The 12,870-nt window shown below is 36.7% G+C and overlaps 2 protein-coding genes and 1 pseudogene across 5 annotated transcripts; all 3 read left to right on the top strand.

Annotated features, from left to right (window-relative positions):
- The first annotated feature begins 1,081 nt into the window (after window positions 1-1,081).
- Window positions 1,082-5,915, top strand: LOC18602657 (RNA recognition motif (RRM)-containing protein). Of its 3 annotated transcripts, XM_018119794.2 has the most exons (7): window positions 1,082-1,177; window positions 1,552-2,096; window positions 2,433-2,873; window positions 3,001-3,514; window positions 4,003-5,180; window positions 5,298-5,492; window positions 5,584-5,915. In XM_018119794.2, exons 2-7 carry the CDS (start codon window positions 1,565-1,567, stop codon window positions 5,619-5,621), a joined length of 2,898 nt encoding a protein of 965 aa, XP_017975283.1. In that variant the 5' UTR covers window positions 1,082-1,177; window positions 1,552-1,564; the 3' UTR covers window positions 5,622-5,915. The 3 variants fall into 3 exon arrangements, with proteins under 3 accessions (XP_017975283.1, XP_088661555.1, XP_088661554.1); XM_088805429.1 differs by having other exon boundaries at window positions 4,003-5,492; XM_088805428.1 differs by lacking the exon at window positions 1,082-1,177 and adding an exon at window positions 1,252-1,406 and having other exon boundaries at window positions 4,003-5,492.
- LOC148763339 (uncharacterized) lies at window positions 5,745-7,885 on the top strand (annotated as a pseudogene). Its single transcript, XR_016025942.1, has 7 exons — window positions 5,745-5,762; window positions 5,819-6,020; window positions 6,453-6,538; window positions 6,780-6,906; window positions 7,172-7,242; window positions 7,396-7,422; window positions 7,453-7,885. The product of XR_016025942.1 is annotated as an uncharacterized LOC148763339 (transcript).
- A 1,238-nt stretch (window positions 7,886-9,123) lies between these two features.
- On the top strand, window positions 9,124-11,509 carry LOC18602656 (chaperone protein dnaJ 20, chloroplastic-like). Its single transcript, XM_007034177.3, has 2 exons — window positions 9,124-9,685; window positions 11,094-11,509. The coding sequence occupies exons 1-2, from the start codon at window positions 9,266-9,268 to the stop codon at window positions 11,241-11,243; spliced, it is 570 nt and encodes a 189-aa protein (XP_007034239.1). The 5' UTR covers window positions 9,124-9,265; the 3' UTR covers window positions 11,244-11,509.
- The last annotated feature ends 1,361 nt before the right edge of the window (window positions 11,510-12,870 follow it).

Here is a 12,870-nt window from a genome sequence, read left to right as displayed (position 1 = left end):
GTAGCACAAGCCGGGCTTCTATCGGGTTAAATGTTGGACAGTTAAGCCCAATCTGCCTATAGATTTATAGTATTTAATTAAAAAAAATCCAAAAAATGTTTTTTATATTAGCTTTATCTTAATTTTTTATACATAACTTCTAGTTAAACCTTAAAAATATATATATTATTAACAAGTGCTTTAAGACATTTGTTAAAATTATCTAATTTTTTTCTCTGAATACATTAAAATTATCATATGAATCATCAAATACTAAATTATTAATATATTTAATTTAAAGTGAAATTGACCTTCATAAAATTTCAATGTAAATGTTTTTAAATAAAGAATAAGAATAAGATGATCATAATAACAATAAGAATACGATGTTATAAGAATTTTAATGTTATTTAAATATGGGTATAAATGGTTTTTATTTGACATAATATTTTAAAAATATATCCACTATTTAAAAAATTTTAAATAAATTTTTATTTTTTATTATATTTAATTAAATTTTATATTTTTATTTTTAATCAAATAAACACTTATAATTAACGACTGATTAAATATTATTAATTAAAATGACACATATCATTTTATACTTATAAAATTTTTATCCAGCACTAATATAAGAGTTAAAAATGTCATTTAATCATATTATTATAACACATTATCATATTATATTAACATTCAATATAACATATTAATATTACGTAATATAAAAAAAATAAACTTTTTAACTAAAGAAATATATTAATTAAAAAAATTAATCATAAAAATTTATTTGATTTAAAATAAAAATATAAAAATTTAATTAAATATAATAAAAATAAAAAATATTTTATTAATTTTTTAAAAAATAAATATCATATTTTTTATTTCTTTTTCTCCAACAATTTTATATATTTTTCGTATTATTCATTTTACAAAGCAAAACCTTCAAATTTTAACTACTGATATTTTGAGGTCTCTCTTATTTAAAAAATATATTTCGAGGTCTTCAAATTTATATTAGAAAAAAGATATAGTTTCAATTTTTTTTTATTTTGAAATTTCCTCTATACATTAAAATTTTTTGTTTATTTAAAATTTTGTGCACAAATCCCGGTTTTACCCCCACCCCGCCTCAAATACGTCCTCTCCCAAGTCTTCTTACCCTATGCACCCATCTTCGCCGTCGGATACCAATTAACAGGTAACGCTCTTTCCCTTTCTTTTTCGACGTAGTAATTACATAAAATATTTAAACCAAAACAAAAAAAAAAATTCTTTTCTGTTCCTTCATTTTCTCGGTAACCAACCAATGTCCAAACGGACCCAAAAAATTTATCTAATTATGAAAAGTAAAATCTCAAAATTTTAATGCCTAGCCTTCTTTTCATTTTCCCTTAGCTTCGAATTTGAGGTTTTCCTTAATTAATTCTGTAAGTTTTTTTCTTCAAACAGTTTTTAGTTTTGGAATTTTAGCTAGGGTTTATTGGATTGTTTTTCAATAATTGAAATTAATTTAGATTTTTGTTCTATTGATTTTTGGCATTTGGATTATTGCTAATTTTTCTAGAAATTTAGGTGTATTTAATAGATGGCGGATCGAAACTCGACTGCCTCAAAGCCTATATGGATGAAGCAAGCCGAGGAGGCCAAGCTGAAAAGTGAGGCCGAAAAAGCTGCTGCTGCTAAAGCAGCTTTCGAAGCCACATTCAAGGATGTTGATAAGAACCGTAACAAGGATGTGGCGGCAGCTTCATCCGATAGTGAGTCTGAGGACACCAGTGACTTGGTGAACAAGCCAATTGGTCCTGTGGATCCTGCCAAGTGCATGGCAGCGGGGCCTGGAATAGCGGGTGGCACTGCCTGTGCAGCCTCCACGTTTATGGTGGTAACGAAGGATGCTGATGGGAGGAAAGTACAGAGTGGGGGTGCTCAGATTAAGGTGAAGGTTTCGCCTGGTGTGGGCGTTGGGGGTTCAGAACAAGAAGGGATTGTGAAGGATATGGGAGATGGGACTTACACTGTGACTTATGTGGTGCCTAAGAGAGGGAACTATATGGTGAATATTGAGTGCAATGGAAAACCCATCATGGGTAGCCCTTTCCCGGTGTTCTTCAGTGCAGGTAACATTGTTAAAGATGTGTCTATTCAAGTTTTAACTGCATATTTTCTTGTCATGCAAAATTTTGTACCTTTGGTGACCCTAATTGATTGTTGTGGATAAAATGTGAACTTTTTAATGTTCAAATTGAGTGTGCAATGTGAAGAAGGCTCGTTATTTGGAATAAGAGTTCTCAATGTAATTGACCTTTTCATAGTTTTGCTTCACTGCCAATCTAAATTGCTGTTCAATTTCTGTTCTTGCTTATTGTTTGTACATTTGGCTTCACTTTTAGGCATGGTTCTTGGCTGTAGGCTGTAGGGCTTGTGGTATAGATATTGAATTTTTTGTCATGCAGGTACTTCTACTGGAGGACTACTAGGGGTGGCTCCTGCATCCACATATCCAAATCTAGTCAACCAAACCATGCCCAACATGCCAAACTACACAGGTTCTGTTTCTGGAGCTTTCCCTGGCTTATTGGGAATGATCCCAGGCATTGTTTCTGGTGCTTCAGGTGGTGCTATTTTGCCGGGAATGGGGGCATCTCTTGGGGAAGTTTGTCGAGAATACCTCAATGGTCGTTGTGCTAAAACTGATTGCAAATTGAACCACCCTCCCCACAATTTGCTGATGACTGCCTTGGCTGCAACAACCAGCATGGGAACTCTCAGTCAGGTTCCTATGGCACCTTCTGCAGCTGCAATGGCTGCAGCTCAGGCTATTGTTGCTGCTCAGGCCCTTCAAGCTCATGCAGCTCAGGTGCAAGCACAAGCTCAGTCAACCAAAGATTCATCTGGTACTTTTTAAACTATCTTGTTTTCCTTGTCTTTTTTTCTTTAATTTATTTTCAAAGTTCTATTTATCTTGTTTTAATTTCCTTTTTAGTCAAGGGCACAAGCTAATAGTTGTCTGCTTCCTGTCAGATTCTCCTGACAAAGCTGGGAAGGCTGATGCGTTGAAAAAAACCCTACAAGTTAGCAATCTTAGCCCACTTCTCACAGCAGAGCAATTGAAGCAGCTTTTTAGCTTCTGTGGTACAGTTGTTGAGTGTACAATCACTGATTCAAAGCATTTTGCTTACATAGAGTACTCAAAACCTGAGGAAGCAACAGCTGCTTTGGCATTGAACAATATGGATATTGGAGGTCGACCATTAAATGTGGAGATGGCTAAATCGCTTCCCCAGAAACCAGCTGTTTCATCATTGGCTTCATCATCTTTGCCTATGATGATGCAGCAAGCTGTTGCCATGCAACAGATGCAATTCCAACAGGCTTTGCTTATGCAACAGACATTGACTGCTCAGCAGGCAGCTAACCGAGCTGCAAGCATGAAGTCTGCAACAGAGCTAGCCGCAGCAAGAGCTGCAGAGATAAGTAAGAAGCTAAAAGCTGATGGACTTGTTACTGAAGAGAAGGAAACTAAAAGTAAATCTAGGTATGTCTCCTCATCAGGACAAGTTTATTTTCTTTCATATGTGTATTGTTTCTTAAGGCTTTATTTTTTATTGAGGCTTCTGCTTCTGTCTTGTTAATGAAAAGAGTTACTTGTGTTCTCCTCTATTTTCTCCTAACAGCTGCTATTATTAAGCTACATATGGTTTGCAAGCAGAGTTTCACTATTTGGTATGATATGCAGAACATCTATGTTTTGTCTTTTAGGTTTATGGGGATAGGATAGACTGCAGCATTTCTTTTAAATGAATAATGTTTATGACGTGCGCTTTAATTATGAGCTGAACATTGTATCTGGTATGTATTTGTAATGGTTCTCCCGTGTGGTCAAATCATGATTTTGTCTTTCCAGATGATATTTTTACGTATTGAGAACCAAAGGAGATCAAAGTTTTCCGTTATGTATCATAGACTTCAAATTTCCTTATAAAAAAATCGAGAGTTCTGCTAATTCATTACTCCTGCTGACAGGTCACCATCCACTTCTCGTGCAAGGTCAAGGTCCAAGTCAAAATCACCCCTTAGTTATCAGAGAAGATCAAGATCAAAGTCTAGATCACCAATTAATTATCGGCGAAGGTCAAGGTCCAAGTCAAGATCACCGATCAGTTATAGACGAAGAAGGAGGTCTCGCTCTTATTCACCTTCTCTTCGTTTCCAACGAGACCGTAGGTCCAAATCACCTGTGAGATCTCATCATCGTTCAAGGTATGATAGTGAACGGCGGTCATATAGAGATAGGGATGACATTGACAGGAGTAGGAGACGAGATCTGGATAGATCACGTGATCGTCGTTCATCTGTTTCAAGGAGAAATAGGAGTAGGAGTATTAGTCCTCAAACAAGAAAATCACCTCCTGTTGATTCAGACTCCCCAAAAAATAGCAGAGAAAGTTCACCAAGGGCGAGGAAGTCATCTCATCCTGATTCAAGGTCACCAAGGCATCATAGGAGAAGTAGGTCATCCCCAAAGAATGATGATGAAAGAAAATTGAAATACAGAAAACGCTCTAGGTCAAAATCTGTTGATTCTGATAAGAAAAGGGATCAAATCCAGGGTGAAAAATCAAAGCACCGCAGCAGAAGGCGTTCCAGGTCATTATCTTCAGAAGGTGAGCATCGAGGAAGAAGCAGGTCTTCTGCAAGTTCAGATGAAAACAAATTAAAACACAGAAGGCGGTCCAGGTCAGTTTCTGTTGAACGCAAGGTTCGCTCCAACAGTAAAATTGATGAAATGAAGAAAGATGAATCGAGACATAGTGATAGAAGGCGTTCCCGGTCAGGGTCGGCTGAAGGTAGGCATTACACCAAGGAGAGGAGTGATAGAAGCAGAGATAAGAAGTCTAAGCATAGGGATAGAAGGCGATCCAGGTCAAGATCTGCTGAGGGCAAGCATCACAGAGAAAGCAGGCTGTTCCCCAGAAATTCGGGTGGAAATAAAATAAAACATCGAAGGCTCTCCAGATCAAAGTCTACTGAAGTCAAGCATCGTTCCAGTGATAAAATAGATGAAAGATCAAAACGTCATGATAGAAAGCATTTATCATCTGCCGAATGTAGGCATCCTAGAGGAAGTAGATCTTCTCCGAGAAGTTCTGAAGACAATGATTCAAGACGCAGAAGGCGCTCTAGGTCAAAGTCAGTAGAAGGTAGGTATTATTTGGATGATGGGAATAAAAATTCACCTCATTTTGGCAAAAAATTAGGCAAGACTGGATATGATAATGGGCTGCTTACTTCCACTGTGAATGATTTAAAAATTACAGGGAATGATGGAATATTGGCTTCAAAGGAGGAGGATTATGACTCTAAAGTTTCAGTGAATGATGATCAGGAATTGAAGGGCAAATATTTACTACAGTTTAGCTGTGATGAAGGACTCTCACCAAATAACAGATTGGATGCAGATGAACTAAGCAAACTTGAAGGATCAAGTAGTAAGCATCAGCTCAACAGTAATGGTAATGTCACGAACTCACCAAAAATGAAATAACACTAATGGAGTTGTAGTGTTGGTGACTAATAGTAACTTGTTTATGTTGTCCTTTGCAGGATCTGAAAATCATTCCATTTCTCCTCAGCAGAACTGAGCTGTGGGCTTTAGTTGTGGAGCTGGACCTTGGGGCCTGTGATTTCTGCAGTCAAAGTTACTTCAAGCTGTCTGACTTCTGACTCTCCAATTTAGGCTTGGTTCAATTCAAGCTTGTTCAGATATGAACAATTTATATAGAGTTTAATGAGCTTTTGGCTCCTAAAGGATCGGCAGTTCACTTAGGAGATTGCTTAGTGTTTCTTTTGGTGCTTGGATTTTTCAGCCATTTGTTGGTTCTTCATAAATGTATGCCCTTTGTGCTCTTTTATCTTTTGCAGGCATGTGGAACAAATTGGAATTGAAGTCTCTGAGCTGACATTTACAATGGATAAAGTATTTCAAGCAGTGTTCTGCTTTCATCTGCAATCAACCATGCAATGTTTGTAGCAAGCTTCATTTACTGCTATATATGTATGTTGGACCATTATCTCTATTGCTGAATTGTGAATTTATTAAGTGTTTATTTGAAAGTTTGCATCCTTGTTTAGTTTTATTCTCTTTCCCTCTGTATAAAATTAGTTATGCTTGTGTATGTACTAGCAAGCTTGCATCTATGTGACGTCTTAGGTCCTGCAAACAGTTGATTTAGAAAATAAAAATGCTCAATATTGAGAAGTTAGGACTTACTGTTGGCCTGTTTCCCAATGCACCTTTTACTGAGTTGGTCTGTGATCTGCTATTTTTGTTACTGGCCTTTTTTTTCTTCCACAGTCACCTTTGTCTTCGAGCAATCTTGATGCCTACAACCCTTGGCCTTGGATTGATGTGCTTGATCATAGGTTCCATTTTTATTTGCCGTTAATGGTCTGGACAGCCTGTTATATCCCAAACTCATGCAGGTTATATACATGGTGTTCCTGTTGGAGCTGTCAGTGATCAGTTTGCAGGGTTGATTTTTACTTGATCTATGTGAAGGTATGCAGTCACTTTGTGACAGAGAGCTTATGCTATAAAATTTCTATTAACATTTTTGAAATTTCCTTAGTGTTGATTAATAAAAGTAAGGAGTGAATGCATTTCTCTGCTGCTGTCTGCAATATTTTTATCTTTTTCCATTCTATTACAAACCTGTTCTTTACTCATATCCCATCTTTTTCACCTGCCCCATATTTTTTTTTCTTTTTTTTTTTCCTGCTTGTTTTTCCTCCTTTCCAAGGAAAGTTGTTGGCCAAAGCTACTTTAAGGTCCAGCGTAATCAGATCCTGCTGGGATGAATAGCGTCTCAATTTGAGCCTCATAGCAGATTGGTTGATCACTTACCTTAGTTTCATGGTTTTTCACAGGTAATTTTCCATGACACTGATTGGCTGAGTTCTTTATGATAGTAAGTCAAGTTAGATTTGCTTGAATTTGTGTCCTAGATATTAATCCTTTGGCTGTGTTAACTCTAATTCTGCTTGATTGCCAAAAATTCTGTTGATTGATAGAAGCAACTGGAAACCTTTACATTCTGGTTTGTTGCATGTTTCGATCATGGAAAACATCATCTAACCATTTTTTCGGTATCCTATTTTAGAATTAAGATGAAACATTATTTTTTATTTTCAGAGGGGCAAAGTTGGAGCCTTGGAGTCGAGAGTGAATTGTTGTATTAATCATAGCCTCATAGGCAGTTCATAGTATGTATAGTTTAAACAGTGGATGCACTTGTTGCTGCTTGTTGTTTGCATATGCTTTTGCACTCAAGTAGAACTGTGATGTTGGCGTCTAGAACTCACTCGCTTTTTTTCCCCCTCTCCCATCCTCTGTTTCTTCTCCCCGTCTTTTTCCAGGTCTTTGAATACTTCTGCCCCCCCCCCCCCCCCCCCTCCCCCCTCCCCCCTCCCCCTTTTTTTTTTTCTCTTTCTTTCAGTTTCTTTTTAGGACGAGGCATGGATATGGTGGTATAAGAGCTCAGCCCTGGTCTCAAACTCTCTGGAAATGTTGAGTGGCGTGAAGCAGATGTAAAAATGTTCTTGCATTTTACAGAACTTACTAAAATCCCCTACCAACACCAATCCCACCCCATCGATCTCTCACTCGCTTCCCCCATATCTGTAGTTGTTCTGTTTTTCTCTTATTTTTTGCTCCATCTTGGGCGTCATCTTACGATGGTGGGTGCAAGCAAGGATTGACTGGTTAGGGAAATATGCGATGAGCTGATTGATTACATTTTGATGTCAAACTGTAGTTCTAAATATTGCCTGTCGCCATCTAATTCAAAATAGAACCACGAGTCACGATTTTTTTTTTTTGAAATACATCACCCTCAGTCTCTGCCTATGACCCTATTTATTTTTTATTTTACTATAAACAAATCAAAGGAGGATTTTATTTTATTTTATTTTTATTTTTATTATCGACTTTGTCATTGTGTCTCCATTGAAGTTACTTTCAACCACGTAGTATATTCATAAAATATAATTGTCACATTTTTAGGATGGTAATGGTAAGAAATTGTTAAAATCATCATGAAATGAGGACAAAATCAATCAATAACTTTGTTGTTAACTAAATTGAAAAATTGAGATGGTGGCTGTCCTCTCTATCCAACCCCTTTTTGTCTACATTTTGCACGGAAGGAGCATGAACCATGATTGTCAAGCATTTGAGTCACTGTATTAGGTAGGATCTACATTGTACGAAACTTAAATTAATCAACAACTCGTGATAGACCGTGCAGAGTGCAAACAACGTGATTAGGCTAGAGTCCAGATTATATCTGCTGTCATCTGGGCTCAGCCAGCTGTTGTCAGAAACTAAACAGTGTTGAAAACGATGCAGAAGCGAAACCGTGTACTGGACTTGTTAAAATATACGTTGGATTCTTTGTCATGATTCGGAAATAATTCTGGGTATCCCAACAAATGTACTTGAATAATCTCTATCTTTTATGTTAAATTTATGAATGATACGGTCCCTGTTATGTTTTTCTCGTGGAAGAGGCGCATTCATGGCCGCAAATCTGGGTGCTCATCCCACACCCCACGGGCCACAAGTTTGTCAACTATAAGTGCAACTTTTTGAGTCTGATTTATATTTTCTTTTTTAAATGATGGAGAGAATTTGACTCTGATGGTACATCTTACTTTACTTAATATGCAATAAATTACGAAAAATTAGTATTACATCAAGTGAGAGAAATAATTAAGATAAAAATATTTCAAAAAATAATAAATTATCACCCAAAATGTGTATATACGTTTTTTGGAACAAGACGAGGAAAAATAAAAATGATGAGAACAATACTAAATTTAGCAATCATAATTATTACCAGTGTTTTCTATTTTTCAACATTTTTTTCTGGTTATTAAAGTAGTGCATTCCATTTAAAAAAAAAAAAACAGAAAAGGCAAAATACGAATCCATGAGTAAAAAACCCAAAACAACCTTCTAAAGTAAAGTTGGAATGGACACTTATCCTCAATCCCACCAAACCTTTGTCCTATGGTTTTCCCCTCTCCCCTTCCACAAATATCTTTCCCATCCCAGCCTTCTTTCCTCCCCTCTCCACAGAACAAAGATCCCTCGCCGTGTTGCTTATAAGTTGCTGTTTCATTTTGCAAACATTTCTCAAGCAAAAACAATATACTATGTACAAAAAAAGGGATGAATAAAAATTAGTCGTAATTAACGGAAAAGAGCGTTTTCAGAATTATTAAGATGCGTTGCGGTTGCGGATTAGCGGCGATTCCGGGAACCGACGCCCGCTTCTTTGTCCCCGACACGTCCTTCATCCGGTTACGGAGACCTGTCGACCCCACCCGGGTCCAATTCGGGTCGTTGAAAATCAAGGCGAGGATCAATGAAGCGAGGAAGGAGGTGAGTTTCTATGAGTTGCTGGGGATACCCGAGACGGGTACTTTACCGGAGATAAAGCAGGCGTATAAGCAGCTGGCGAGGAAGTACCACCCGGACGTGTCGCCGCCGGATCGGGTGGAGGAGTACACCCAGCGGTTTATACGAGTCCAGGAGGCTTATGAGACTTTGTCGGATCCGAGGAGGAGGGCGTCGTATGATCGCGACTTGGCTTTGGGGATTCATCTTGCTTTCTCTGCTAGACGACGTTACCAATACGATGAGGTATTCTGCCTTTCTTTTTAATGTTTAATTCTTTCGATTGATTTTAGCTTCCTTTTTTGGGAAAGTTTGGTTGGTGTTTTTGGGAGTACTGGGTATCTGGGTTACTTTTATTTAAGTTATTAAATTAGCTTATTGATTGTTGCGGGCTTGAATTTTTTGTTCTCGGGGAAATTTTTTGTACATATGGAAATTCAGTAAGTCTTTGATTACGTAGAGGAGGTAAGTTAACCTTTTGGATTGATGATTTTGGTGTTGGGAAAGTTCTCTAAGTTTTGTACCAGTTGGGATTTGGTGGAAGTTTAGTTTGTTTTGATTGATGAAGAAGCTAGGGTCAAAAACTGATACGGAAGGTCAAATCTATTCCTGTTCTCATCCTTTTTGTGTTGGTTAAGTTCATTGAAGTAGATAAACTTCCTTGGCTTCCATCGCTAGCGGTTTGGTTTACATGAGGGAAAGGTTGTTCTTATTAAAATAATAATAAAAGAAGAAGAAAAAAAGAACCGTACTATATGCTAAGCTTCAAGGATATGAAAGGCTAGACAGAGTATTTCATCTTCCGTGATTTGTTATGGTCTTTAGTCTTTTCATGTTACATCTTGGAATCTAAGACAAGTAGGAGTAGCTATGCTGTCGGTTAGAGTTGGATACATATTGATTAATATTTTGTATGGTGTCCAGGCTTATAGGGAATAAGCAATTAACTCTTCTCCTTTAGCTTTTTTACATTGATAGGTAAAACTTTTAATCTGGAATTTTCATATGCCATTTAATTCGGTGAAACTGGCTCTTGATATGCTTCTTTCTTTTGCAAGGATGACAGTGTCTAACTAGTCATCCTTCTTAGTTTTGGTATGTTATTTTCTTCATTGTTTCTCGATTCATCATGTTCAAACATGTCATTCACTTCGATACAACTTCTTAGCAGTCCATGGTAACCAACCCTTGTAGGCTTTAATTGTTGGGCTCAAACCTGGTCACCTCTCGTATCCATCAAATTGCCTATGGTTGTTTATTAGGGTAAAAAAAGAACTTGTTTATTGCTTTCCTTTGCAAAAAGGATTTGGCTGGTTTTTTTTTAGTAATGATAATAACGAAATCATTCGATTTTGTCCGATCCCTTAATTGTTTTGCACCCTAATATTTGACTGATCTTTAGAGTTGGAGCAATTTTAGTTTTTATTATGATATTTCTTCTACTTTTGGGCTGTTTTCTTTTTTTTTTCATGAAAGTTGCATGTCGCTTTAGTTTTTTGCCTCTAAAGGTTTGACCTAAGAGGATGATTGTTTGTTTTGGGGCTGTCAAATAGGAATATTTTGTTTACACATTCATGCTTTTGTTAATATTTACTGATGTGTTGAGAGAAACAGTTTGGTTTACCTAAAATTCATACATTCCATTTGCTACCAGGAACTGGAAGAGCGGAGTGAGTGGAAAAATCGTTGGCAATCTCAGCTATCAGAGCTGAAGAGAAGAAGCATGAATAGGGATGCCAGAGGAAACATGTCATGGGGAGCTCGAATGCGCAGGCAAAGGGATGAATCTTCCAGAGAACAATAAATAACTTCCCTATTTCCTCCACGCATACAAATATGAATAGCCTTTTGGTTAGGTTTTTGGTTTTATCTTTGTCTATATTATAGATGGCGACTGGTTTAGCATTGCTCAAAAGAGAGTACTTTCAATGCTAATTTAGCATTTTATCGAAAATCAAATGCCCAACTGTCTTTCAGCCATATTAATCATACTAAGTTACTAACACACGATTGTACATAAATTTTATGTAGAATTTATCTTGCTCAAGTTATTTGCTTTGTTTTCATGTATTCTGGTCTTGAAGCTTGTTTGCAATTTTCATTTTATGTTGGGTTGTTACTTGGGTAAACCTTATCTCAAAAGCTCCATTCTAGGCGGCAAGCTATATATGATGGAAAAGGATATCAATTTTGTGCCTAGACTTGTGATTGTATCAAGAGTTTAACATTTTAATTTGTATCAGTTAAAGCCTTTTTGTCAACCATGAGCTCAATGAGCATATAGCCCACCGTAGGGCAGGGGGGCCTGAAAAGGAGTCCTAGGTTGTGCATGCCAAGGACATAAATTCACTCAAAAAGTAGAAAAACAGAGAAACCTTATGTCAGCCTTTAAAAGTGTTAAAAAAAGAAACACTCAAAGTGTGTTTGTGGTTGCTTGGTTCAATTTGAGAACCTCTTACTCATGCTAGTTGGTTCTTTTATAGCACTCTATTATTTCATGTGAACTCTAACTTGGCAGACATTTGATACCAAGTTTCTGACAATATGTTGGGGAGTTTGTCCAAATCTATAGTTTGATTATGCACCAAAAACTCCTTTTCCTACTCCCAACTCTGTTAATCATGAGATATTGGTTCGCTAAAAAGATGGTGGTTGCATTTGTGGGTGTTTTTTTGTGACATTGGCTGTGAATTGCACTAAATTGTTGACTTTGTATCTGGTGTTGTTGCTTGCTTTTGGACTCCAGGATGATTTGACACTAATAATTCTTTAAATAAAAGTTGCTTAGAAAGCAAACTATCGTTCTGCAGAAAAGACCTTTCGAACATAAAATATCATGTCAATAACATTACAAAGCCAAAGATTAGTTGTTTGATTAGGTACAGCTGCATAATCAAGATTTAAAACAAATAAAGAATGTTCTATAAGTATATGTGTATAAAGAATCTTTTTGAGTTCTAAAAACAAATGTTGAATATGTGTTGGGTTGGAAGAATGTTTGAGTTAATTTCAGGAAGTTGATGCTTGGTGGGGTGGCGGCTCAGGCTGATTTTGAAGGGAAGACAATCCTGACCAGGGTCCAATCCATTAAAATTTTATAACCTCGGGGATTTTTGGTCCTCTAACACTGTGGTTTTTAGTTGCTGACTTGCTGCTTCCTTTGCCTTTGTGCCCACATTGTGAACTTCATCTACATCCACAGCAGAAAGTCACAAAATCTGTGCACTGATCTACAAATATTTGCTTCTTTCAGAATAGGAACATCCTGTTATAATAAAGGTATAATCTTGCTGTTTAACAACAACTAAGATAAAAGAAAATGAACATAATCATTACATAAAGGAAACCAATTAATTCCCCACTCAAGACATAAAGAAGAATTTGCTGAAAAAGAAACAAGGTCTAATCTGGCTGCATACATAATCTTTGCT

Source organism: Theobroma cacao, chromosome 4 (assembly GCF_053813885.1).
Source record: "Theobroma cacao isolate CCN51 chromosome 4, ASM5381388v1, whole genome shotgun sequence".
Classification (NCBI taxonomy): domain Eukaryota; kingdom Viridiplantae; phylum Streptophyta; class Magnoliopsida; order Malvales; family Malvaceae; genus Theobroma; species Theobroma cacao.
Note: the sequence above shows the minus strand (reverse complement) of the source record. Positions and strands in the feature narration are given on the sequence as shown.

Bases quoted from the DNA above. Each gene is read 5' to 3' on its own strand.
- LOC18602657 (XM_088805429.1), top strand. From the start codon at position 1,565: ATGGCGGATCGAAACTCGACTGCCTCAAAGCCTATATGGATGAAGCAA. The intron at 2,097-2,432 runs GTAACATTGTTA...TTTGTCATGCAG, and splicing joins CCCGGTGTTCTTCAGTGCAG to GTACTTCTACTGGAGGACTA. The intron at 5,493-5,583 runs GTAATGTCACGA...TGTCCTTTGCAG, and splicing joins GCATCAGCTCAACAGTAATG to GATCTGAAAATCATTCCATT.
- LOC18602656 (XM_007034177.3), top strand. From the start codon at position 9,266: ATGCGTTGCGGTTGCGGATTAGCGGCGATTCCGGGAACCGACGCCCGC. The intron at 9,686-11,093 runs GTATTCTGCCTT...ATTTGCTACCAG, and splicing joins GACGTTACCAATACGATGAG to GAACTGGAAGAGCGGAGTGA.